Below are 26,854 nucleotides of genomic sequence, written 5' to 3'. Positions count from 1 at the left end.
CAGATAGTAACTTACTCGAGGACATGATATAATTGTTCAAGAGTCAGTAGAGCACAGTCATGAAGACCATGAACTCTGCAGCCAGAATGCCTGCATTAGAATCCTGGCTCCACCACCTCCAAGCTGTGTGACCTTAAGCAAGTTATAGACTCTCTTTGTATCTCAGTTTCCTCATCTGTAAAATGGGGCAAATATGAGTATCCACCAGTATTATATGGTTGTGATGAAAATAAAATTAGTTTATACATGCGAAGTGACTAAAAGAATACCTGGCTCATAATCAATGCTCAAGAAATGTTACCTTTCATTATTATTAGTGTTGCTGTTATGGTTTTAGCTGACTTAATACTAAGTTGACGTTTAACTTAATATTAAAATTGTCTAAATTCAGTGGTTATAGGGGCACATAGGGGAGGCAGGTAGGATTTAGAAGTATACAGGGCAGAAAATGGGAGATAGACTAGAATAAAAAATGTACTATGGATAAGCTGAGCACAGATAACTGCAGGTTACAAGGAAGTAAGTAAGATCAAGAGAGGGAGAGAGATGGATATACTCATGATAAAGTAAGTAGAGTAAAATGTTAATTGTAGAATCTAGGTAGTGGGTATTTGTGTGTTGGCTATAAAATTCTTTCAACTATGTTTTATGTTTCAGATTTTTCACTACAAGCTAGAAGGGAAAAAAACAAGTATACCTAGAGGCATCAATTCAAATTCTGGGTCATAGCTATTCTGCCTGTCCTCTGAGCTCAAACAGCAGAGCAGCTTGGAAAAACCTAATGGTTTTAGAACACTTGCTCATCATCAACACCATCCTGCACCAGATGAGCAGAGTTCAGGTACTGACCTGGATCACTCTGGCGCAACTAGATACAAGCAGAGGGTAGAAACCCAGAGGTTCTACCTGAGAAGTGCCAACCACATAGAACTATGACATTATCACCCCTGCTCAGGGAAATCCCAGAAATATGGCTCAAGGCTAAGGAACAGACAGGTGGAGGATGGGCAAGTGCCATACACTCACTCATGGACTCTGCTGTCACCATAGAGATCACTCAGGCCGAAGCTGATGTAGTGCCAGTGTTCAGGGATGTTGGCAGAAGGGCTCCCCACGTTCCTGTACATGCTAACATAGTCCAAGGGGTCTGGGCCGCCCAACCTGCAAAAGACAAAACACAGCGGAGTCAGTGTGAGCCTGAAAGCAGACAATGTGAAGCTAAGAGGTCATGCCTTACAAATCTGAAGACCCCATCCTGGAGGAACCTGGGATGACTAAAAGGAGGCCACACCTCCAGGATAAGAACAAGGGATGGGCAGCTAGAAGTGCCCAATTCCATAAGCACAAGAGGCTCCCTTCGATCCCCAACATGCAGGACCTCTTTTAGAAATAAAACAGACTAGGTGGTTACCCCTTTACTTCCTCCTATTTCCAATTACCAATCCCAAATGGGATTGGCAGGAATTATCTCTCTTCCATGGTGCCTGTAAACATGCCAAGCTTCAAGGCAAGAGGTGCATTAGTCAATCAATTGGCTTCTGTTGAAAGACCATCCTGAGCATCCTCAATGGGCATTGTTCCTGGAAGCAGAGGCTCAGCTCCACTCCTGCCTCTTACACAGCTAATTCCTGAAAGACTATATTGTGCCCTATGTTAATTACAGTTTGTTCTAAACAAACCCAATGCCTCCAGACCCCAGCCTGCACCCCACAGACCAAAGCTGGTCTTTTCTCATGCAAGTGACAAAAGCCACACTTAGGCTAGCCCTGCACAGAGAACCGCAGCAGGCAGGACTGAGCCTTGGGAGCACCTGCATCCAGGAGATGATCCCAGGAGACTGTCACCTCAAAGGTAGAGCTGGAATAGTAAATGATTTGGGGCCTCTGAGAACCACATTAAACATCCCCCATAATTCCAACAGAGAAGCAGCTGAGGAAGAGATTCAGTCATTAGCTCACTCTGAGGATTTAATTCCATAAGGGTTTCCTTTAGTAGAGCAATTAGTGCTCTTTAAAAAAAAGAAGAAAAAAAAAGGGGGGTCCTGCTTTTCTTCAGAATGGATAGGGAAACTTGGTAGACTTGAGAAACAGCCTAAATGGAAGCCATCAGCGGAAGGAAGTCTGCATTTAGCCCACAAACACTCTGCATTTGAGCTGCCTCGGACATCTGACTGTTCCACAGACTGCAAAAAACTTTGCCTGCCCCTGGGACACGGATGGAGTGCACTTTGCAATTGGGATCATACGCTGAAGTAACACTAATAACCAAATAAAAGACATGTTACATGTGATCCCAGCAAGAGTGCCAGTACCATGCAATTTAAATAGTATTTAAAACCAGTAGGTCTGGTTTCATCCTCTTTTGCCAGGGTATTACTTGCCTTTATAGAAATCCTTATTCTCTGCTAGGAAATGCTAAATTATTTATAGAACTTGTAAGAAAGTTGCTACAAATAGCTAAGAATCTCAACTGAGTGGATTAGGAAAAGGGACAAATCCCCATGTCTTTCCTTAACTCTGATTTGGCCAAATCATTTGAATACTTCCACAACCAGTTGAATATAGAAAAGTTTGCTGGGGGAAGGAGGAAACAAAAAGGTAGCAACCACCCGATAGCTGCAGAACCCCATAACAGATCAGAGTGACTACAGACTCCATATCTGCTCCGGTTTCCTCCTGCAAATTCCCAATCTTGCCCCTCCTACAGCCTAGGTCCATCCAGCAACAGTGGCAAAACTGTATCCACAGTTCCATGCTCCATCTGCCATACCCCTGCAGCCCTCTCTCAGGAGATACTGCACCAAGGAATGGGCCTTTACCTTAAAACTACAACTGCAAGGAATAACCAAGAGTCAGACAAAATTAACCCTGTCCCCAAGTACAGTGTTCTATTCTACTTACTCAGAAACCTGATGGGAAACAGATGAGTATATAGAAAATAATCATATTTTGGGGGGCAAACAGGAATTGGAAACAAGAAAGGACCATTCCTACCCCAAGGGCAGCCCTTCTGTAAACAGGTCTGATCCTTAACAGAGCTACTTGAGGGTTACTCTCATTTGGGGGTGGCTCAGTTGGTTAAGCAACTGCCTTCAACTTAGGTCATGATCCCGGGGTCCCAGGATCAAGTCCCGCATCAGGCTCCCAGCTCAGCAGGGAGTCTGCTTCTCCCTCTGACCCTCTCCTCTCTCATGCTCTCTTGCTCTCTCTCAAATAAATAAAAATAAAATCTTAAAAAAAATCTGAACTTAGAAAAAGATGTTATCCAAGGACCCAGAGCAACCCTTGATGCTCTTCCTTGAACTTACTTCCTTGAATTCCTAACTTCACTCCACACGCCAGTTGCAGGACCACTGTGGCTCCAGGGTATAAGCTCTGCCTCCGTGTTTCTGCACCCTGCTTACTAAAGTCTCAGCTTTCAGCCAGGATGTCCCAGCTGGCCAGGGTCCACTAGCCAAAGAGCCAACCTTCTGTCACAAGAAAAGGAATCTCAAGGGACCCTGGGCCATGACCAGACCCAGGCAGCCTTAGTCAGTCAAACTGCCAGTGAGGCCTTGTGGGATCCCAAATGTGAGGTATATCAATGAATTGATTTCAGAATCTTACTTAGGCAAACCCTTCCAAATCTTAGAAAGAACCAGTCTCTCAGCTGCTCCTTCTTATATTTTTCTGCAACTAGCCAGCATTTCTAATTTCACAAAGTGCTCTTTATTAGTCATTACATGTTGGCCCATCTCTAAAGATAAGTCCTGCCTGGTTAACAAGCTTGCAGCAAGAAGAAAAAAGAAAAAAGAAAGTTGCCCAAATCAGTCTTAGTCCTTTGCATGTGCTTTAATATCTTCTACACACAACTCTATCCTTCATGGCCAGTTGGGTGACAGAAAAACTCTATCCTTCATGGCCAGTTGGGTGCCCAAGTCTGTGTAGGGATTTCTCCATACACTCAAATGAGGCCTGAACAAATAGCATCGTAGAACCTGGCCCGCTTTTCTCATGACACAATCCAATACAGTTCATTGCAATACATACTTAAATATAGACGTGCAATGAGAATGGGTCATTAAGTTATCAAGAGCTGCTTTTCATTCAGAAGCTCTCTTCAAAAACTGCCCTCAACCAAAGAACAGTTTGCCTACAGAAGAGAATTGTACCGCTGGCCACACCTCCTCCTGGCTATCAGACATGGCCCTCCCATAGAAGGGGGCTGGTCCCCAGGCCCTCCATGCTGTCAGTCTCTTCACACCCTCCCACTGACACAGGGAACTAGCCTCAGCCCTAGACAGTCTAGTTTCTGCCATTTCTGGAGGAACTTAAGAGGTTATCCTGGAGAAGATTCAGTCCTAAAGGGAGAGGTAACCAGCAAAGACATCCACTCTACCAATCTCCCTCTTTGGGTCTACCTGCCCCTTTGGCCACATTCCAAGCTGCTTCCTGAACAGTCTTTCAGAACTCAATGAAGGGGATCATCTAATACAGTGCCTACATAAATGCAGTTCTGGACAGATTCAACCAATTCCTCAATTTGGTCCAGAAAAACCATGAAGACAGGCTCTTTGTCAGAGTCCCTCGAACACCTGTCTTGCCCAGAGGATGTAGAAAGAGACAGGATGCAAACAGGAATGGGAAACAAGAAAGGACCATTCCTACCCCAAGGGCAGCCCTTCTGTAAACAGGTCTGATCCTTAACAGAGCTACTTGAGGGTTATTCTCAGCTTCCCTGAGAGACTGTTGCCTAAATCCTGAAGCTTGTGGCCAGGAAGCTCCTCTTAACATCTCGCTGCACTTCTTTGCTCCGTGTCCAAGTCCCAGATCTTCATTATTTACGGTGGTCCCCTTCAATCCTGAGCCAAACCATGGATCTCCCTGACCCTGCCTCTGTTCTAGCCAATGTCCTAAAGCAAAGCAGCTGCACAGCCAGAGGAAGCTCTGCTTGGAGAAAGAGAACTGTGCCGAGTAAGCACAAAGTTTATCAAGAAAAGTTGCTCCGTGAAACTTCAAACGCAAAAGCACAGCACCGAAATGACTGACGTATGAGCTCATGGGGAAGGTATCAAAAGGAGACCTCCTCCTCCTCTCGTCACAGGCACAACTCTCGAAACTTGCTCCCCTCCTAACCCACGGGAGAGCGGGGGTCCTCAAATCCCCCCGTACCCTGTGCAGTCTCGAGCCCTCTGAGTTCTGCCAGCCGCACTCCTCCAAAGCCCTCTCATACGCTCCCCAAGCCCCGCCTCGCCTCCCCCATCCCACTTCAGCCGCCCCCCGCCCCCGGCTTCCCCTCGCCCACTAATGACCCCCTACAGGCGCCCCCTCCTTTCACCACGTTTACAGTTCCCTCTCTCCTATCGCAACCCCCCCGCTCCTACACACACCCCCAATTCACTCTATTCTCCTAATCCCAGTTAACCCTTCATCCTCCCCCCCTCGTTAACCCTTCGCTACCCACAGGCTCCGTTAACCCCTTTGTCCCCATTCCCAACTTCAGCCTTAACTCCTTCCCTCGCAGCAGGACGCCCTCCTTCCAAGTGCTTTAACCATTCTTCTCCACCTCCTCCTCCCCCGCAAATGACTTCGCCCCCGGGGTTCTAACGCTTCCCAGCCCGCCCCTGTCCGTCTCCCCGCGGCCCAGAGCATACCAGTACTTGACGATAGCGGTAACCTGGAGCGGGTTCGGCTGGTCAGGGTAAAGGCGACGGCACTCTCCGTAGATGGCGTGCAGTCCTGGGGGAAAGAGCGAGGCGAAGGCCGGGGGCGCACTAGGGCCAGGGGCCGGGGGCGCGGCGGGGCCGGGGGCGCCGCTAGGCCGCAGCTCCGCCATCCGGGCGCGAAGGGCGCTGGGGGGACCGGGGAGGGTGGACGAGGGGAGAGCACTGACGCGCCAGCAGGCGGACTCCGTGGGTGCGACTCCCCGAGGCTATGGGGGCTGCAGCGAGGTCTAGGCTCCGCGCCTGCGCACGGTGCACCGTCTGCCCAGGCCGTAGCCGCCGCAGAGACGGCCAGAGGGTGCCTCGGGGGCCGCGGGGCGCTCAAGGGGGCGGGGCGTCGGCGCGCCCTATCCCGGTATCCATTGGGTAATGTCTGTGCCAGTCACAGGTGGGGAAGGCGTGACTTGACAATAGGTCCTGCCTCCCTCTCCTGGTGTTGGGGGTGTCCCAAGACTCTTGGCCTCCCCCTAGTGTTAGGAGGAACCCAGGTTCAAATAGAGACGTTGAGACATCCTAAGGTGCTAGGGTCCCACGAAAGCAGTGGGAAGTTCGACAAAGGGCTTGTCATCTGCTGACACGCTGCTAACAAGAATTTAAGCATAGGGCGCCTGGGTGGCTCAGTTGGTTAGGCGACTGCCTTCGGCTCAGGTCGTGATCCTGGAGTCCCGGGATCGAGTCCCGCATCGGGCTCCCTGCTCGGCGGGGAATCTGCTTCTCCCTCTGACCCTCCCCCCTCTCATGCTCTCTCTATCTCATTCTCTCTCTCAAATAAATAAATAAAATCTAAAAAAAAAAAAAAAGAATTTAAGCATAAATCTGACAATAATGGGTTGATTCATTCATCCATTAGTGTGATTTTAGTTTCAATAGATTATAAATCTGAATGTTTCCTACCGTCATTGAATGTCCATTTACGATATTTACTGACAACTAACGCCGCCAAATTCAGGGGTCGTATGTTGAAATACTTATTTTGAAGTCCTGTTAAAGAGTAGGAAGAGTTAAGTAAACTAGGACTAATTAAAAAGACTTGGTAATTTTTTATTTTTATTTTTTTAAGATTTTATTTATTTTAGAGAGAAAGAGAGGGCGCGCGTGTACGAGTGAGGGGGAGGGGCCGAGGGAGAGGGAGAAGCAGACTCCCTGCTGCCGGATCCCAGGACCCCGAGATCGTGACCTCATGACCGGAGCCCAAGGCAGACGCTTAACCTACTGAGCCACCCAGGCACCCCAAGACTTGGTAATTTTTTAATAAATGCTTTTAGTTATGACAATCTCTTCTTTGTTCTGTTTTATGCAGATGTATGCAGATTGCCTTGAGGAACCCCAATATTCATTATCTACTATGGACCGCTCTTTCCCATTACATTTCACTCTCTGTAACTGGGAGAATTTTTTTTTTTTTTAATTTTAAGTAATCTCTACACCCAATGTGGGGCTTGAATTTACAACCCCCAGATCAGGAGTCGTATGTTCTACCGATTGAGCCAGCCAGGCGCCCCTGGGAGAATTTTTAATTCCTGAGGCACTTGGTTGAGAATTATTTTCCTGTGTACAATAAGGAATTCCAAGAAAAAGGAATAAAAGGAAGTCCTGATTACCAATGCTATTAACTAAAGGGTCCCAGCAACTTGAAGGGGGTAGGGGTTGCATAATCTGGAGAAAAATGCTCTGGCCTCATTTGAAAGTAGTGACACATAACTTCTCTTCACCTCCATTTTCTTTATTCATCGGTGTCAATTCTAACTCTCCATGAAAATTAGAGATACTAAAGCAGTTCCTGAAGCTATTAAATGAACGATGTTTTTTTAATGACCAAAAGATCACCTGTACCCGTAGTTCCAAATGTCAGTCTTCAGACCAATGTTAGCCTTTGCAAAGTTTACACCCACCCAGGAAAAAATGCGAAAAGAACCAAAATGTGCTGGTTTTTCTCAAAAAGCAATAAAACTGAAATTGTTTTCTTTTGTTCTGGGAGTATGTCCTCTTTCCCCATGTGTGTGTGGTGGGGGGTAGTATTAAATTTTCCTTTATTAGAGTTTGATGCTGATAAATGTTTATTAATGTCTTACTGACCCAAATAAAAGCATAGCAACCTTATACTATCCAGGGGAAGTAGTGGCACGACTGATCTGGAAAATCTAAACATCGACGAAATACTGGCAAATCCAAACCCAACTACAGACAAGTACTCAGGAAGACTACATACTTCAGCATGCACTGCGAATCCCTTCAAAGGAACTACAGATCCAGGCATGCAATACAGCTATCAATCAGCGTCCCCGTCTATTCATCTATGGAGACTACAAAGCCCAGGGTACTATGCGTGGAAATGTGACGCCCTATTCTTAAATTAGGCGGGGCTCCGGAGCTGCCTGGCGCGTTATACTCAGGGGCAAGGCATGCTGGGGGTTGTAGTTCTTTGGAGGCGAGGTCGGGCCGCTCCCTGGCTGCCCTGTGCCGGCGGCTAGACTGCGCATGCGTGTCAGTGGCGTTAGCAGCGGACCCGGCTGGCAGTTCCTTCCTCGGAAGGAGAGATTCTTCTGCCATGGAGTCCTACGATGTGATCGCCAACCAGCCTGTCGTGATCGACAACGTGAGTTGCGTCTTTCCTATCTCTAAACGGATTTATTTTCTTTTCCCCAAAGGGATCGCTTCCCGGGTTTCGGCCTGGGCCACCGGCTCTTTGTCACTGGCCCAGCCTGTCAGGCGGGTTCAGCAACCGCCGCCTCTGTCCTCCCCTCACCCGTAGTCCGCAGGCAGGGCGGCTGGCCAGCAACCATGGGATGGAGAACTTTGGGATGAATAAAGGGAAGGGCTGTAGTCCGAGCCGGGTCCTTGGGCCCTTGGCTTGAGGGGCCTTAACCGCTCTGTGAGCGCCCGGCGTCCGCCCCTCCCCAGTTTCCAATAACTCTATTGGCTCTTCTGGCTGTCCATCTTGACCGATGACCCCGCCTCTGGGCCTTGCCGGATGAAGGCAGCTCTCCGCAGTGATTGGCTTGCGCCCCTGCCGTTCTTCCGGGCCGCCATAGTGTTTCCTCTCTCTAAGGGGCGGGCGTGTGCGCAAGAGCTGTGGGGATTGGCTTCGGGAACTCAACAGTGGAGCGGCCTGACGTGCTAGGGCCCGCCCTCGCGTGGAGAAGGGCTAAGTTTCCTTCGGTCCGCAGCCCGGCAGGCGGCTTGGAGGTGTATATGGGTGGGGCTCGGGAATCTGGTGCCGAAATGGCCGTAGGATTTCAGTTATTTCTGTGATTATAGATTACAACGTTAATAAAAAGAGAGTGACCAAGCAAGCAGGGAGGTACCATCCTCTTCAGAACGCCTAGCAGCTGGGGAAAAAAATTACTAAACATATTTGCCAGGCGCTCAATGGCTGCAGGGGGGGTTTCACGTACATTCGAATTGAGTCCTCACAAAAATTGGGTGGATAGTTAAGGCAGGAAGTTTGATCCCCGTTTTACAAATTAAAAAAACAAAACAAAACACGAAGAGGTAAAGTGAGCCCAAGGTCACACGGTAGAGGTGACCTAAAACCAGTTCTTTATCCGCTGTTCCTCTTGCTAGTAGTAGTCCACGCAAATGCATCAATAGTGACAAACGAAAAGAATCTAACTGCTCTTATTTGGGGCGGAGGGTGACTGTTGTAAAACAGCTGCATTTCTGTCTTCCACTGAAAGGGCTCATCCGGCGGGGATTGGTTGTACCCTCTGGGTCCCTCTGTTGAGGGAAAACTGTCAGTTCTATCCGTTCTAAGCTGTCGGATTCATTGTTGATCCAGCCCTTGGGACCTTAGGCATGTTACAAGTTACAAGGTGCCTTCGTTTGCATCATCTCGTTTAAGCGTCAGCTCTGGTAGCTGGATAGGAATTACTGTCCCCTGTTTATGCGGGAAAGTGAACCTTAGAGAGGTTAAATAGCAGTTAGTATGCAAGCCTCCTGTCTTAGAAGTTGAGGAGCCAAGACTCAAATTGAGGTTGGGTTCCAAGTTTCTCATTTTTTCCGAGGAAAGGTGCTTGTTTGTTGTTAGCTTTCCTTCTCTTCAGAGGTATAGCTTCTGCCTTGAAAAGCAGGAGGGGGAGCTCAATGAGAAACCTCATTTTGGGGAGGATTTTTTTTTTTTTTTTTTTTTGGTCTCCCTCACTGGACCGTTAAATGTTTGGGGGGAAAGATAGCATTCTTTCATTTTTTTATTACTCTCCCCTTCCCACCTTCCTCCACACACATAGCACCTTACAGCCTGGCACCACTGTGTGCTCAGTAATTGTTTTTTTCATTGTACCGATGGGCGGGTGGATGAGTGACCAAATATCACAGTAACAAAGATGTCCTTAAATAAGGAAAGGACTGAAGTGGGGAGAGACCCCTAGTTAGTTACTGCAGAGGGCTGAATAGATCTTGTTCTTGATTCGATTTTCAGAGAACACTGTTTCTGTCTTCAGCCAGTTTGTATGTACTTCATCTGCGTTTTTCTTAATTTTAAAGAGAAAAAAATAGAAATTAACAATCTCCTGTTTTCATCAGCAATGCAGAAGCAGCAATCTGTCCATCCATTAGATCCTTTGATTCTGGAATTTGGGGTCAGGAGTTCCATCTCCAGCCATTTTCTTTAATATCACTTAAGCTAATGCTTTTTAGTTTCTCCTTTCTCTTTCTCCATAGTGTATTTGAAATGCATCAAAGCAGAGGTGCATTTTCAGTTTTAAGATTTAAAGAATTGATTCGTTTATTTTCTCTGGGAAAACGTTTTTATTTTATTTTATTTATGTATTTGAGAGAGAAAGTGTGAGCGAGAGAGAGAGCGAGAGAGAGCAGGAGCAAGGGGGAGGGGCTGAGGGAGAGGGAGAAGCAGACTCCCTGCTGAACAGGGAGCCCAATGCGGGGCTCCATCCCAGGACCCTGAGATCATGACCTGAGCTGAAGGCAGACACTTAACTGACTGAGCCACCCAGGCGCCCATGGGAAAAAGTTTCTTTCATTATGCCAGTAATTCTGCCAAAAGGTGAAATAGGAGAAATTCTCTCATTAGGATTTACTGAGCATCTGCCACATATTTAGATCTGGGACCTCAGGTAGTTCTGGCTGTTTGACATTTAGAGATTTTGTTTTGTTTCAAAGTGAAAGATGGATAGGAAAAATCATTTGAAATACTTGAGCCCACTTTATGAGAATAATGTGTATCTAGCAGATTTAACTGCTCCATAGCTTAACACATTGCTACAACTTTATTTCTGGGTGAAGGAGAGTGTAATTAAAAGAAAGGAGAGGGGCGCCCAGGTGGCTCAGTCAGGTAAGCACATGACTCGATTTTGGCTCAGGGCGTGATCGCAGGGTCATGAGATCGAGCCCCCAGTTGGGCTCCTTGCTCAGGGGGGGAGTCTGCTTGAGGGTTGTCTCCCTCTCTGTCTGCCCCTCCCCTGCTCACATGCACATGCTCTCTCTCTCTCAAATAAATAAATAATCTTAAAAAAAAAAAAGAGGGGCGCCTGGGTGGCTCAGTCGTTAAGCGTCTGCCTTCGGCTCAGGTCATGATCCCAGGGTCCTGAGATCGAGCCCCACATCAGGCTCCCTGCTCAGCCGGAAGCCTGCTTCTCCCTCTCCCACTCCCCCTGCTTGTGTTCCCTCTCTCGCTGTGTCTCTCTCTGTCAAATAAATAAATAAAATCAAGAAAGGAAGGAAGAAAGAAATGAAAAGAAGAACAAAGAAAGCAGGGAAAAGAGGGAAGAGCCTCATTATCAGTTCACAGCCTTTCCCAGTCTTAAAATAATTGTTGACTACTCCTTTCTTCCTATTCTGGCACCAAACCAATTCATGAGAATTTAATGAGGAAAGTGGAAGGGGAGGTGCACGTGCACACACTCTAGTGACAATAATAAAGTGATAGGTATTTTTAAAAACTGAACACAAGTCATTCCTCCTAAAGGTATGTCATAGATAGTAATACAAGAGGAGGGCAGCTCCCAGGCCACATTTTGAGGACTATAACACTTTGATTAGAATACTGTGTTTATTCTGAAGCTCAAATCTTTGCTGAGATCTCAAAGGTTAAGTTTTGTCCTGAAATGGATCAATGTTCTGGTCAGTCTTAAAACTGTCTTCGTGACTATTTGGGCCTAAATGCAGGAATAGTATCAGATCTTTTCAAGTTCATCAGTAAACTAGGTAAGTTTCACTGTTTGGGGGGATCTTATACTGCTTTAGCCCACATTTTTTAAAAAACGAGATATTTAAACATACAGGAAATTTCAGAGAAGTATATAACAAGCACTCACATAGCACGTGTCTACCACCCACATTTACTAAATGTTGACATTTGCCATATTTTCTTCAGGATTTTTTTTTAAATTTAATTTATTTTATTTGACAGAGCACAAGCGGGGGGGAGCTGCAGAAAGAGGGATAGGGAGAAGCAGGCTCCCAGTCGAGCAGGTAGCCTGATGTGGGGCTCGATCCCAGGACCCTGGGATCATGACCTGAGCCAAAGGCAGACGCTTAACCAACTGAGCCACCCAGGCACCCCTGCTTCAGGATTTTTTTTTAGGAAATAAACATTACAGATATAATTGAAGCCTCTTTGTGTACCCCTCCACAATCCTGTCCTTTCTGTCCCAGACGTAACCTCAGAAGCAAACTATCATCATAAGTTGATGTGCTCTTTTCCATCCATGATTTTGCAGACATAGATCTTTTATAGTGTGTGTGTGTGTGTGTGTGTGTGTAGTATTTCTGTTTTGAATTTTTACTTACGTGCTGTCATCTTATTTGCCAGCTCTTCTTCTTCTTCTTTTTTAAGATTTATTTATTTGAGAGAGAGTGAGCACAAACAGGTGGAGGGGCAGAAGGAGAGGAAGAGGGAAACGCAAGCAGACTAACTGTGCTGAGCCCAAAGCCCAACACGGGGCTTGATCTCATGACCCTGAGATCATAACCTGAGCCAAAACCAAGAGTCAGACGCTTAACCGACTGCCCCACCCAGGCACCCCAACTTTTTCTTTTTATTATAGAAAATGTCAAACATAAACAAAAGGAGAGGTGTAGTGTAACAAACATCCACATATTCATCACCTAGCTGTAACAGTTACCAGCTCCTCGTTAATCTTTTTGAACTGCATTCCCACCTACTTCCCTCTCTTATACCGTGGGTTTTTTTTTTAACTTTTTAAAAATTTATTTTTTTTTAAAGAGTTATTTGAGAGAGAGCACACGAGCAGGGGGAAGGGCAGAGGGAGAGGGAGAGAGAGAATCTCAAGCAGACTCCACCCTGAGTGCGGAGCCCAACATGGGGCTCAATCTCACGACCCTGAGATCCTGACCTGAGCCTAAATCAAGAGTGGGATACTTAGCCAACTGGCCCACCCAGGCGCCCCTCTATTTTTTTAAGTAAGCACTATGCCCAATGTGGGGTTTGAACTCACAATCCTGAGATCAAGAGTTGCATGCTCTGAGCCAGCCAGTTACCCTTTCCCATGCTCTTTTAAAAATATAATCAGGGCACCTGGGTAGCTCAGTTGGTTAAGTGTCTGCCTTCAGCTCAGGTCATGAACCCGGGGTCCTGGGATGGAGCCCCATGTCTGGCTCCCTGCTCGGGGTGTCTGCTTCTCCCTCTCTCTCTACTCCTTCCCCCAGCTAGTGCTCTCTCTCTGGCACACATGCTCTCTCTCTCAAATAAAAATCTTCAAAAAAACCATAATCAATATACTATTATCAAACCTAAAAAAATTAATAATTCCTTAATATCATCAAATATTCAATGTTCAAATTTCACAAATGGTCTCAATTTTATTATTATTATTTTAAAGATTTTATTTATTTATTTGACAGAGAGAGAGACAGCAAGAGAGGGAACACAAGCAGGGGGAGTGGGAGAGGGAGAAGCAGGCCTCCCGCTGAGCAGGGCCCGATGTGGGGCTTGATCCCAGGACCCTGAGATCATGACCTGAGCCGAAGGCAGTCGCTTAACCGACTGAGCCACCCAGGCGCCCCTTATTATTATTTTTTTTACAATTTGTCATCAGCTCTTGAGATCTGCTGATTCACTTAAGGTTTTTTTTTAAAGATTTTATTTTTTATTAATTTTGAGAGAGAGAGCACGTGTGAGTGTTAGCGGGGGAGGGGCAGAGGGAGAGAGAGAATCTCAAGCAGACTCCATGCTAAGCTCGGAGCCCGAAGTGGGGCTCAATCTCACAGCCCTGAAATCAGGACCTGGTCAAAATCAAGAGTTGGATGCTCAACTGACTGAGCCGCCCAGGCACCCCTGATTCACTTAAGTTTAAGAGACATTAGAATTAGCGGAGGAAATGAAGTCAGTATATTATTTAACCCTGTCACTTGTGATATGATATTCAACCTGTTGGTTGTCCAACTTCAGCAAGAATCCATCCCTAGCTTACTGGAAAGAATGAAAGGAGGTGATTTACAGAGATAGCTCACTGTTCAATTATGTGTATTTTGAGAGCCAAGGATGTGCTTCACACCAAGCTGGGTGCTCTGAGGGTAAGAAAGAAACCAGGTACCATGTGGAAGGAGAAACATCATGAATTAGTCGCTGGGAATGCCTTGAATAGGAGTCTCAAACTCAGTGCTTGCAGAGGCCAAGCAGGAACATAAAAAGGGGGAGGAAGAGGGTAGCCTTAAAGAAGGCTTGAGGACTCTGGAAGGTGCATTGAGTATGCCTGACCAAAGGACCACCTGCTTTTCATTTCCAGCCAGTTGCCCCCATGCAGGAATGCATGCCCAGTGTTGCCAGATTTTCTGTTGTTTCAAGAGAAACCAGAAAATTGATAAATTGTATATGCAGTCTAATTTTTAACTGTTGGAAGTTAATGTAAAAGTAGTTTGTCGTCTGCAGAGATGGATGATAGATTCGTGGTTGCCTAGGACTACTTGGCGGGAGAGGGCAGGTAGGATAGAGAGTGCTGATGGGTACAGTTTTGGGGACGATGAGGAAGTTCTAACATTTCATTGTGGTGAGGATTATACAACTCTGTGACTATACTAGGAACCATTGAGTTATATACCTTAAGTGGATAAATTATATGGTAGTGAATTTTATTTCCATAAAGTTTTTTTTTTAAGATTTTATTTATTTATTTGACAGAGACACAGTGAGAGAGGGAACATGAGCAGGGGGAGAGGGAGAAGCAGACTTCCCGCCGAGCAGGGAGCCCTCTGCGGGGCTCAATCCCAGGACCCTGGGATCATGACCGGAGCTGAAGGCAGACGCTTAATGGCTGAGCCACCCAGGTGCCCCTCCATAAAGTTTTTTAAAAAGTATTTTGTGGGCCAAACAAAATATGTCTTGGTGCCAAAATGGGCCACCAGTGTCCTGGAATCTGAGGCTCAACCTCTCAGCATCTTTTCCCACTTGTCAAATGGGAGACAGCTAGCCTCCTTCCCACCGTGTCAAGGATAAGCAGGGGTACTTAGACTAAAGGTTGCCCAGGCCACGGGCCCATAGTCAGCAGGTACTGGGAGAGCCTTGCTGAGGGATTCACTTTTTGCCTGCTTCAGAAAGAGAATGGTCATTGGTGGCTGGCAGCAGACTTGAGTCCTCAGATCTCAAATATTTATTATGAAACTACTTTTTCAAGAAGCCTCTCTACAAGGCACTTATTTATTTGGCATTGCCAGGGTGAATAACAAAGAGAGTGGAAGCTCATTTGCCAGGTACATAGTTCCTAGGTACAAATACTATTAAAGAAATGGACAGGGCCCCTTTATATGGGGTGGTTTTAGCAGAATAGAAGCAGCTCAGCTGCCTCCCCCATCCTGCTCACTCTTCACCCAGTTGCTGGCCTGGCAGGTGAGCTCGTGGGACTGCAGAGACAGCTGGGTCTGGTTCCACCGTGCGCATCATTCCCGATGCCACCTTCACCTTTCCTGCACACCCCTGCCTGCGGCTTCTGGCATTCCAGCCGCCTGTTCAGGCTCCATACTTTAGGCTTCATCGACCAATCATTTGAGCTTGGTTTTAATTTTAGGCAGCCAGCATCTATCTGCATACCTTCAAATGCCAGATACTGCTGATACATAAAGTCTCTGAGCTTGAGAAACCTGGGCTGAAAACGGACAAAAATGGAAACCATAAATTCAAATAGATAGCAGAAGGAAATGCAGACTACCTAGTGGTACAGGTAATGGGGATTTTGTGAAATAGTAGGAAGAGGATAATTAATTCCAATAGGGGATTATCGTTCAGGAGGAAGGCAGTGACATTAGAACTGGGTCTTTAGGGCACCTGGGTGGCTCAGTCAGTTAAGCGTCTGCCTTTGGCTTGGGTCATGATCCCAGGGTCCTGGGGTTGAGTCCCGGGTCGGCCTGCCTGCTCAGCCGGGAGTCTGCTTCTCCCTCTGCCCTTCCCCCCTGCTTGTGATCTCTCTCTTTCTCTCTCAAATAAATAAATTAAAAATCTTAAAAAAAAAAAAAGAAGAAGAAGAAGAAGAACTGGGTCTTTATACTCTCTTGCTGGGAAGGACAGAGAGGAAGAAATGAACCTAACATCTTAATTTGCCTTGTTACTGGGAGTCTAGTCTGATTTTGCTAGTAAACTCAAAATTAAATATCTAGGAAAATCATCTCTTCAAAATATCTAGAATCTGAAATGCAGGTCTCATCTTTACTTTTCTTGTTTTCAATCTCTGCCAGCAGGTCCAATTAGTCTGTTGGCATCACCACACCCAGATGAAGGCAGTGAGCAATTACTGGAAGCTTGAGCCAACAAGTTCCCGGAGTTCTCCTGTGCAGTGCTGTTCTCACTCCCTGAGCCTCTGTCCCACAGCCCTGGGGCTGCAGCCATACTCCTCCCTCCTTCCCAGGCTCTCAGCTCAGTTTACATCTGCACCTTGTCCAGGCTTCTTGCTGTTCTGCCCAGGCCGATGAGTTTGCACATTGTCTCCTGTCTTCTCTCTTTTCTGTTGGCAGAGGTTCCTGCTATCTTAGAGAACGGGCATTCCCTATCCTTTAGCTATTTCCGCCTCCTTCTGTCTTGCCAGAGTCAGGCATCAGGATGGCCTATCTAACCACTGCCCCCCCGCCCCAACACACACACACTTCTCCTAAGAAGAGCAGGAATAAGAGACAGAGAGGAAACCAGGGATGTTGCAGGAAAGCCTTTGGTGCAAAGATAACCTTGGCTATTTAGCATCTCCTGATGTGTTTACTGCTTGCTGTGTGGGTTCTGGAAATACCACTCTCCGCCCCAAGAGAAGTGATCAATAGGCAGCAGGAAAAGGCTTGCCCCTGTTATATGTGCAGCTGCAAACCATGTTGGGGTGGAAGGGTGAGCGTATCGACTGTGGTGGTAGAAGAGTTAAGAAGGAAGAGAACAGGGACGCCTGGGTGGCTCAGTAGCTTAAGCGTCTGCCTTTGGCTCAGGTCATGATCCCAGGGTCCTGGGATCGAGTCCTACATCGGGCTCCCTGCTCAGCGGGGAGCCTGCTTCTCCCTCTGCCTGCCTCTGTCTCTCTCTCTCTGATAAATAAATAAAATCTTAAAAAAAAAAAAAGAGAAGAAGGAAGAGAACAGGCTCTATCTGCAGACAGTATCAAGTCTCGACATCTGTCCTGCACAGAGTTGGCATCTGTGTCTCGAAACACCATTTACTTTGGTTGGGCCCTAGGTGGCACCAGAGATATTGACAGAGAAGTCAGATTCTCTTCTGGCACCCCACTCAATTTACCAAGGATTGGAGCAGCCGGATTGTAATGTTGGGTCTTTTCTCAGGTGATGCTTTAGAACTTCCCTGCTCTTTACCATCAGAATACCAGTGAGTAAAAAAAAAAAAGCATAGTAAAAAAATAAAACAAACACAACCCCACCCCCAACAGAGCATAGAGGTTTGCCCCTGCAGTATGAACCAGATAACGTATGTTCCATCAGTCAGCTTCAAGTATGGTGGTGTTCATGGTGGTGTCTGTCCTAGAGACCATGGAGGGCAGGGAGAGTTCAAGCCTGAGCTGCGAAAGTAGGTTAACAGTGTCCCATGTGGTTTAACAGAAAGAATCATGTTCTTCCCACCTTGATTATGTTCCTGAACTTGGCTGCTTTGGTGCTTCTAGGTACTTTTCTCCCCTTTATTAGTATTATTTTTGATTCTAGAAGTAAAGCATGGTCAGTGTAGAAAAGTCAAAGAATACCAAAAAATCAAGTAATACTTTGAGGGTACAGTGAATGTTCTCACCATCCCCAGTCCCACTTCCCTCCTGGCAGAATGCATTTCCTCTATAGACGCTCATACAAATGGACATGTTGTACACAGATATAAGGTCTCTTTTAAATAAAAGTGAAACCATATTATACATACTGTATGATATATATCTCTTGTTTTTGTCGTACTTCTGACTTCTCTTTCTCTCTCCTCTCTCCTCAGGGATCCGGTGTGATTAAAGCTGGTTTTGCTGGTGATCAGATTCCCAAATACTGCTTTCCAAACTAGTAAGTAATTCTGTAGCTTAGTCAGAAGCTTGGGAGGCTTGTCAGCTTTGTTATGGGGTCAGCCCTCCACCTTTTACAGAGAAGGATCTCTGATTTGGGTCAGAAATATGAAATATACAAATAACTTAAAATAATACATGTTCATTGTAGAAATTGCGGGCAATGCAGAAAAGCAGAAGAAAATCAAAATCAACTATAACCTCACTCCTCAGAGATAATCACAGTAGAACTGAGTCTATTTCTTCCCTCTAAGCATGCACGTCTGTACATCCTTCTTTGTTCTGTCGTGAAATGAAAAGTGATGGTCCTCCCTCTCTCTTTTGTAGTGTGGGCAGACCCAAACACGTTCGTGTCATGGCCGGAGCCCTTGAAGGTGACATCTTCATTGGCCCCAAAGCCGAGGTGATTCCCAGTCCTACTGAAGAAGCCTCAAGCCAGCAGAGGACCTTCATCATTCCCCACATGGGCAGTGTCCCAGCAGTGGGACAGCCATGACTAAAAGGAGCAGTTTCCTCTTTTTTTTTTTTTTTTAAGATTTTATTTATTTTTGACAGAGACACAGCAAGAGAGGGAACACAAGCAGGGGGAGTGGGAGAGGTTGAGAAGCAGGCTCCGGGCCATGACCCTGGGACCATGACCTGAGCCGAAGGCAGTCGCTTAACCGACTGAGCCACCCAAGCGCCCAGGAGCAGTTTCCTCTTAAAATATCCCCTTTGGCCCCCTCATCCTAGGTTTAGTTGGTTCACTTCTCCCAGGGGCAGCATCTGGTTTTAGAGAGGAAATATCTGGAACCCCACTTTGAGAAACAGAGACCTGTCTGGAAAACAGGGCTCTTGCTTTCCTTCTGTATTCTGTCACTACCTTGCCAATGATCAAATTGGCTAGCTTCATTATTTTTTTGGCAAAAGGGATTCAGGGGGAGATCCTGGCTGGGATACCCTGGGGATGAATTAATTAGCACCACTTGGAGGAGCCCTGGGGCAGCTTCCAGAAGCGGACCAACAGAATCACTGTTGCCAACCTCGGCTGCAAGCATTGAGGCCCAGACGTGGGAGCCCAGGAGATTTGTGTCCTGGGATCAGGCTATGAGGAGGGTGCCTCCCGTCACTTGCTGTAAGGGCACTGAGGGCCCATGGAAATGCAGAAGCCTCCACTCTGCCAGCTGATCGGGCAGTGAGAACAGTTTGCAGCATACAGTTTAGAGACGTGGCAAACAGGGGCCTACCTTTAGCCCTGGGTGAGGATGGTGCGGTGGGCACTCCTAGTCCTGGAGGAGCGGGGCCCCCTGAGCTGCCTGGCTGAGAGGCTAGCTGCCGCTGTAAGTCCTGCTCTCTGCCCCCAGGAACACCGAGGGCTGCTCTCCATCCGCTACCCCATGGAGCATGGCATTGTCAAGGACTGGAACGACATGGAGCGCATCTGGCAGTATGTCTATTCCAAGGACCAGCTGCAGACTTTCTCAGAGGAGGTGAGGGTCCTGTGAGCAGGGTGTGCAGAGCTGTGCAGAGTCACCGCCCCAGAGATGAGGAGGAGCAGAATGATCACTGCTGGGAGTATTTGAATCTTACTGGGGTGCCAGGCCACGTGCTCTTCAGCCAGGTCTGCCCTTAATCTGCATACCAGTCCTAGGACAAACAGGGAGTATTATCTCCATTTTATAAACAAGGGAACAGAAAGAAGTTCAGGGAAACCAAGTAGCCTTTCCAAGATCACCTAGGGAATAAAGTGGGAGAGCTGGGGACTCAAACCCATGTGTTTCAGACTTCAGAGCTTATACTCTAACTTTTAAGGAAGTAACTCTCAAAGCACAAAAACAAGGGAAGGTGAATACTAGACATATCAGAATTTCCAGGGGAGGGATATGTTCTGTTTTTCAAAAATACCTTCAATATTTAAATTTAATTTTGAAAAAAAAATTTAAACGATTATTTTTAACATAATTCCAAATTTAGAGTTTAGCAAAATCTGGACAATTAGAGATATAGAGTAAATACAGGGGCCTATGTAAGAATCTTGGAGGACAAGGTGGGAGGAAGGGGGCAGAGGCAAGGACAGAATGAGACTTGTAAAGGGGCCATAAATTTGGAAGGTTGACAAACTGGCTTGTGCAGGGGTAGATGGCAGGCCCACCTTGCCTTTTTTTGGAGGGAGGCTCACAAAGGTCCCCTCAGCGCTCTAGCCCAGCACACAGGGGCTTCTGTGCTGATGAGGGGTATAGATCTCGCCTTGTCCTGATGACCCTCTGGGCATCTTTCATCAGCATCCTGTGCTCCTGACGGAGGCGCCTTTAAACCCACGGAAAAACCGTGAACGAGCAGCTGAAGTTTTCTTCGAGACCTTCAATGTACCAGCCCTTTTCATCTCCATGCAAGCTGTGCTCAGCCTGTGAGTAGCTGCCTGGCCCCTTGAGGGCAGAATGGAGGTGCCTGTCCTGTGGGTGGGAAAAGGGAGTATTGAGACCATGTCCCATTCTCGCTCCTCTTGTTCTTTGTCTTGGCGGCTGGGCACCCAGGGCTCTCCACTCTGCCTGCTGGGAAGGCCACACACTGCTACAGTTCTTCCTAAAGGCCCCTGTAACACGTTCAGATGCGTATCCAGTGCCTGCTTGTGCAGACATTATGCCAGGCTGGTGATAGAGTTGTGATGGAAACACCACAACATGGTCCCTGTTCTCACACCCCTATCATCCCTGTCATGCTCCCAGCCTCCTTCATCCCAGGGTTAGGTCTAGGGCTGAGATTGTACACTGGTGACCTGCAGGCAGAATGTGTTTGACCCCATTAAAAAATTGTGAGCCAGCATTTTAACTAGATTTCCGGGGCGCCTGGCTGGCTCAGTTGGTGGAACATACGACCTTTGATCTCAGGATCGTACGTTCAAGCCCCACATGAGGCGTGGAGCCTACTTAAAAAAAAAAAAAAAAAAAAATTGGGACATTTTCTATCAAAATCCAAACTTCTGGCTTTTCTGAAAAAACTGGGATGACCTGGCAGTGCTGGGCATGCATTCCTATAGATGAGACAAAAATCAGCTGTAGCCGAAGTCGCCACTGCCATTTCCGGCAGAGTTTGCAAGCCTCATTCTGCTACAGCCCGTTCTACTCCCTGTTGTCCTCCCAGCACGATCTTCATCACACATCATGGGTTTTTCCCCATCGTATCACAGAAATGTGTCTCTACCCTTGTCTTTACCAAAAGCTAGAGAAAAACAACAACAACCGAGGATCTAGGAGGCCATGTGGGGAAAAAGCGAGTTTTTTGTGCAAGTGAAAATATTATTTTCCTTTACTCATTTACCTTTCCTGCCTGGCCCCTGTAGGCATTTGAGTTTTTTCCTCTTGTCCGGAAAGTAAAAACTGCCCCAGAGGCTGGGTTCCTGAAGCAGTCAAAGGCAGGCCATCCCCAGAGACTGGAAGGCCTGCTCTTCTGGAGTGGGGGAGGGGCTCAGGGAGGCTCAGCTCTCTTCCAAGTTTTTCAGGCTTGCTTATGCTCGGGCTTCCTCAGTACTGCGTAGTCTGAAGTTCCTAGAGAAAGGCAGGCCTCGGCTTTAGTTTAGCTGACTTTGAACTCTAAAAAAAGGGAGTTTCTTCCCCGAGTGAGGAGGCGGGCGTTAGTGACAGGTTTGCTCCCTGTGCTTCAGTTACGCCACAGGCAGGACCACAGGCGTGGTGCTGGATTCTGGGGACGGTGTCACGCATGCCGTGCCCATTTATGAGGGCTTTGCCATGCCCCACTCAATCATGCGCATCGACATCGCTGGCCGAGATGTCTCTCGCTTCCTTCGCCTCTACCTGCGGAAGGAGGGCTATGATTTCCACTCATCATCCGAATTTGAGATTGTCAAGGCCATAAAAGAAGTGAGTGCTGCCCCACGCGCCCAGGGATGGGATAGGGAATGGGAACGGGGCAGCCAGGACCTCTGTGACCTGGAGTGAAGAGAGGAGAAGCTCCAGTCCTGGGGGGGCGATCCTCTGGTCAGGCTCTTTTATCCCCAGCCAGGCCTCCTGGCTGCCATGTGATCCCAGCTGGGCCCCCTCACACTGATAGTCACTGTCCCCAAGTGATGCCATCTTGTGGGGGAAAGGGAGCTGCTGCTATTTCTTAAGCTGGGTGAAGGTTATACCGGTGTTCATTGTGTTTTTATAACTTACGTACAAATTACATATGTTCTTTTACATCCTTGAAGAAGTCAGAATACAGTTTTCTTTTAAGTAAACTAGATCCTTCTGCCACCCATGCCTCTAGGGCAACTTGAGTTGGGTAGATGGGACCCAGAACCATGAGTAGTAGAAAGAAAAAAGAAGCCTAAGTCTGGACTAAAATTAGATTGTGGTCTCAGACCCAGCTCCAGAGAGCCAGTTTCCACGCCTGCCCACAAGGAAGATGGAAGAGGTAGGAACTCGAATCCTAAGTGCCACCCAGTGGAGGCCGACAGAGGCCACCCTGCTGTGCTCCAAGGCAGGAGCTCTGTGGCCCTTTAGGGCAGTCACTGTGGATGAGCAGGTGTCTGCAGCAGCACTGGGACTTTGACCAGGTAGGCCTAGGTTTCCCGCCTGCCTAACTCCTGCTCGGTTCTGCAGAGAGCCTGCTACCTGTCCATAAACCCACAGAAGGATGAGACTCTAGAGACAGAGAAGGCTCAGTACTACCTGCCTGACGGCAGCACCATTGAGGTAGGTCTGGATCTCCCTTCAGTCCCCCCAGAGGCTCTGGGCCCCAACAGAACTCCGCAGGGGGAGGCTGGGGTCACATGCATCAGCCCTTTCACACCCTCTCCCTGGAGCCCTAGAGCTCTCGAATAGCATTGTCTCCTGCAGAGCGAGGCATCAGGGACTTTGCTTCTCCTGTGTGGAGGAGAGGAGGCACCAGAGGTCAGGATGGGGTTTGGAAGAGGGTGGTTAGCGCTGTTTGTAATCATTTGGGCACAGTATAGGGTGATTGAGCTGCCTCTTCCTGGACCTGCATTAATAGGAAGAAATTTCCATGAATGAATAAACCCATGTATTAATGCCAAAGGTCTCTTGGCTGGAAAGTGCCAGAGCTAGGAATAAACATAAGAGCTTCCTCTCTGTAATTTCCCGAGAGGTCTCTTTGTCCCTTTTTGTTTCCTGATTATTCCCAAGAGCCTTGTCTTTATGTTTTGAGGCCCTTGACATACCAGGTCTTCCCTGAGCCTGGCCTTCCTAGCCACCTGGTCACTAACAGATGGGCAGAGGGGCCTCTTCCATTCTCACTCCCAAAGGGACCTCAGCCCTGGGCCCAGCCTCTGAGTTTGCCCTCCACCCTGCAGATTGGTCCTTCCCGATTCCGGGCACCTGAGCTGCTGTTCAGGCCAGACCTGATCGGAGAGGAGAGTGAGGGCATCCACGAGGTGCTGGTGTTTGCCATCCAGAAGTCAGACATGGACCTGCGGCGCACGCTTTTCTCGAACATTGTCCTCTCAGGAGGCTCCACCCTGTTCAAAGGTTGGTCTTTGCTCTCAGGGCCCATTGCCAAGGAAGTGTCCATATCTGGCTGGACCCAGATGCCCAGAGAATTGACTTGAGATTCTCCTTTCCTGCCCATTCAGGCTTCGGTGACAGGCTACTGAGTGAAGTGAAGAAACTGGCTCCAAAAGACGTGAAGATCAGGGTAGGAGCGTGGTGGGGGCAGGGCTGGGGCTGCGTGGAACCGGGCCTCCCCTCCAAGGCTAGACAGCTCCAGCTTCCACACTGACCTTGAGGTCTGCCAGAGGGGAGAACCCATTTTCCTTCTCCCTCCCAACAAAAGGGGGCAGTTCTGATACCCTGATGGGGCAGGCTGCTAGGCTGAGGGCCCCACGTGAGGTCTTTCAGAGAAACCGTCACGTTGGCAGATTGACTCCTGGTGCTCCCTTGTGACACAGCCCACCATCTTAGTGCTTGCTGAGGGGAGCTAAATGAAGGAGTGTGATCTTGCCACAGAGTCTTCTTCCAGTCGGCCCCCAAGAGCTGAATCTTGTACCGACAGCTCCAGCTTCCCTGACAGCTATAGATACTTAGGGCTGCTGGAAATCTCCTCCAGATGAGTGTCAGGCTGGCCACGGTACCCCCCAGAGAGGCCACGGGGTCCAGCAGGGACACTGTGTGAAATGCATCCACTGCCTTGGGCATTGGAATTGGCCGTAAAGATGAGCGTTGGCCGGGAAAGGGACAAGGAGGATGAAAGTCTCAGAGTCCTCTTTCCACCAACCCTTTCAGATATCTGCACCTCAGGAGAGGCTGTATTCCACATGGATTGGGTGAGTAGTTCTCCTGGGAATAAGAGTGGAACAGGAAGTAAGGGCATTGTTACCCCTCACCACCCCATCCCTTTAAAGCAAAGCCTTGTCTGCTTTGGCCCCACGGGGACACGAATACCTACTTTCTCCCTCTCACAACGTTCCTTGGGATTCCCTCCACTCCAGGGGCTCCATCCTCGCCTCCCTGGACACCTTTAAGAAGATGTGGGTCTCCAAGAAGGAATATGAGGAAGACGGTGCCCGATCTATCCATAGGAAAACCTTCTAATGTTGGGACATCATCTTCACCTCTCTCTGAAGTTAACTCCACTTTAAAACTCGCTTTCTTGAGTCGGAGTGTTTGCGAGGAACTGCCTGTGTGTGTGAGTGTGTGTGTGTGGGTACGAATGTGTGCGCATATGCGAGAGCCGTGTGGCCCAGGGATCCCAGGGCCCAGAAAGGACGATGAACTACCCATGATGGCAACGGCCTGAGGCCTGGGGTTGACCACTAACTGGCCCCTGACAGGGAAGAGTGCTGGCAGAGGGCTCCACTCCTTCGTCAGCTGGGCCTTTGTCTGGCTGTGTGGGACTATGTTTACTACCATAGGGAGACAGAGAGGGTAAATCCCGGGAGATCTTGCTGCTGCCCACCCTAGGCTGGGCTAGCCCCACCCCGTCCCACCCCCAGGGTGCCCTGAGGCCCACTGCCTCCCTTGCTTGTCCTTCTGCTCTCGATGCCAGTTGATCATGGACTGAGGACTGGGGCTGAAGTTGAGTTCTGTCTGGTTTTGTTGCAATTTGGGTTTGGGTGGGAAAGCACTCCAGGAGCTAATACTGAGACTTTGGGGTCAGGAGATGGCAGGGGGCCCTCAACCTCACCTGGGGACCAGGACCACACTGGGCATTTGAAGAGGCAGGAGTAGTGCTATACTTCTGATTGGTGGCAGAGTGAATGCTCCAACCCCCAGCCCCTGTCCAGGGGGTCTCGGGAGAGTTTCAGGAGCCTGTTGGCCCCAGGCCCTGTTACTTGCTTTTCATCCATCCTTGGGCAATGCCATCTTCCAACAGTTTTATTTATTGACGTGTTTGTTCAGTATGGGACTGGAGAGGGAGCCCATAGCCTCCTGCCCACCAGTCACCCTGTTCACACTAATGTTTACAGCACCTCAGTTGAGCATAGCGTCCAGGGCCCCGCCACTCCCTGCTAATGGTGAACTAACAGTATCCACAGGCCTCAGGCCTATTTAGGATCAGAGGCTACATTCAAAGTCACTACCACCAGCCTCTTTCTTTCTTCCTCTTCCATTTGCTCACTGCCCTGCAATCAACAGGCTGGTTGCCAGTTGGATTTTTTGGAAACAGGAGGTAGAATCACTCTTTGGCAGAGGCCTCCAGCAAAGGAGGGGTATAGGGGATCCAGCCCCCTTAGGACTGGAGAAAGAGCCACCATTAACCAGGTTGCCTTTTCCCACTCTAGCTGCCCCAGGGGGGCTAGGTTGTAGAGGTGATAAGGCCCCAACTGGGCTGATTTGTGCCATTCTTAACTTTGGACTTATCTGATAAAGGAGGAAGGAGGCCAGATCAGAGTGCCAGGAGCTGACAGGCTCATCTCCCCTGATCCAGAGGGGCCAGGTGCCTACCCTGGACTGGGCTGGCCTCGCAGTGTCCAAAGGCTCTTTAGCCCAGATGGTGCAAAGCTGGGGCTAGCGGATCTTCACCGGCACCCTCACCTGTGACACCAAGACCCGCCCCAATCCCAGATTCCAGGCAGCATTCTCCCCCATGCCGTCCAACGACCAAAGGCCCTGCCAGGTATGGGCCACAGCAGCAGGTGTGTGTGAAAGCGATGTGGCGACCCACGGACTGCAGTGTGCTTAACCAGCTCACCTCCCTTCTCCTAGCCCAAGCCTGTCCCTTGCACAAACCACGTTGCCTGGTGGGGCCCAGTGTACTTAAATAAAGTCGTTCCAATAGATGCATCAGCTGGGCCTCTTTCTCTGGTGCTGGGTGGGAAGAGAATTGCTGCGGGCCCTGAATCTGAGGCGGTGATTGGGCCTTGTCTGTCCTCTAGAGGGCACTCTTGTACCAGCCAGACTTAGCCAGCCCTTCACCCAGGTCCCAGCCTGTCAAGTGGATACAGAGATGGTGTCCATGCCAAAGCCCCACTTCAGGAACTGAGGGTCCCAGCCCTGCACATACACTAAAACCTATGACTGAAACTACCTCCAATGAAGGGAGCACCTCTTGACATCCCTGAAGTCAAAACTTGCACGTGGATAAGAAGCTCAGGAGCTTAAAATGTAGTTCCTGGGGCCCACACTCAGATATTCTGACTAATCAGTTCTCCATTTTAAACCTGTATACTTGTTGGGGGGGCTTTCCAGGCACTTTGCAAATGTTAACCTATTTGATCTAACAACCCTGCAAAGTATTTTTATTATCCTCTTTGCGGATGAATTAGAGCCACAGAAAGATTATGTAATTT

The 26,854-nt window shown here is 48.3% G+C and overlaps 2 protein-coding genes across 3 annotated transcripts in view; one reads left to right on the top strand and one right to left on the bottom strand.

The window, feature by feature from the left end:
- Positions 1 to 5,885, bottom strand: part of SUFU (SUFU negative regulator of hedgehog signaling) — a 112,131-nt gene extending 106,246 nt beyond the window's left edge. For both annotated transcript variants that reach the window (XM_044916589.1, XM_044916590.1), the window contains exons 1-2: positions 5,633 to 5,885; positions 1,027 to 1,161 (exon numbers count right to left, since the gene is read on the bottom strand). In XM_044916589.1, coding sequence (XP_044772524.1) covers positions 1,027 to 1,161; positions 5,633 to 5,814 — 317 coding nt within the window. In that variant the 5' untranslated portion in view covers positions 5,815 to 5,885. The remainder of the gene's footprint in view (positions 1 to 1,026; positions 1,162 to 5,632) is intronic.
- A 2,210-nt stretch (positions 5,886 to 8,095) lies between these two features.
- On the top strand, positions 8,096 to 26,348 carry ACTR1A (actin related protein 1A). Its single transcript, XM_021699486.1, has 11 exons — positions 8,096 to 8,297; positions 18,066 to 18,130; positions 18,457 to 18,532; positions 19,473 to 19,598; positions 20,391 to 20,515; positions 21,770 to 21,986; positions 22,710 to 22,802; positions 23,420 to 23,594; positions 23,699 to 23,760; positions 24,348 to 24,388; positions 24,554 to 26,348. Exons 1-11 carry the CDS (start codon positions 8,250 to 8,252, stop codon positions 24,654 to 24,656), a joined length of 1,131 nt encoding a protein of 376 aa, XP_021555161.1. The 5' UTR covers positions 8,096 to 8,249; the 3' UTR covers positions 24,657 to 26,348.
- The last annotated feature ends 506 nt before the right edge of the window (positions 26,349 to 26,854 follow it).

This window comes from Neomonachus schauinslandi, chromosome 6 (assembly GCF_002201575.2).
Source record: "Neomonachus schauinslandi chromosome 6, ASM220157v2, whole genome shotgun sequence".
NCBI classification, from domain to species: Eukaryota; Metazoa; Chordata; class Mammalia; order Carnivora; family Phocidae; genus Neomonachus; species Neomonachus schauinslandi.
Note: the sequence above shows the minus strand (reverse complement) of the source record. Positions and strands in the feature narration are given on the sequence as shown.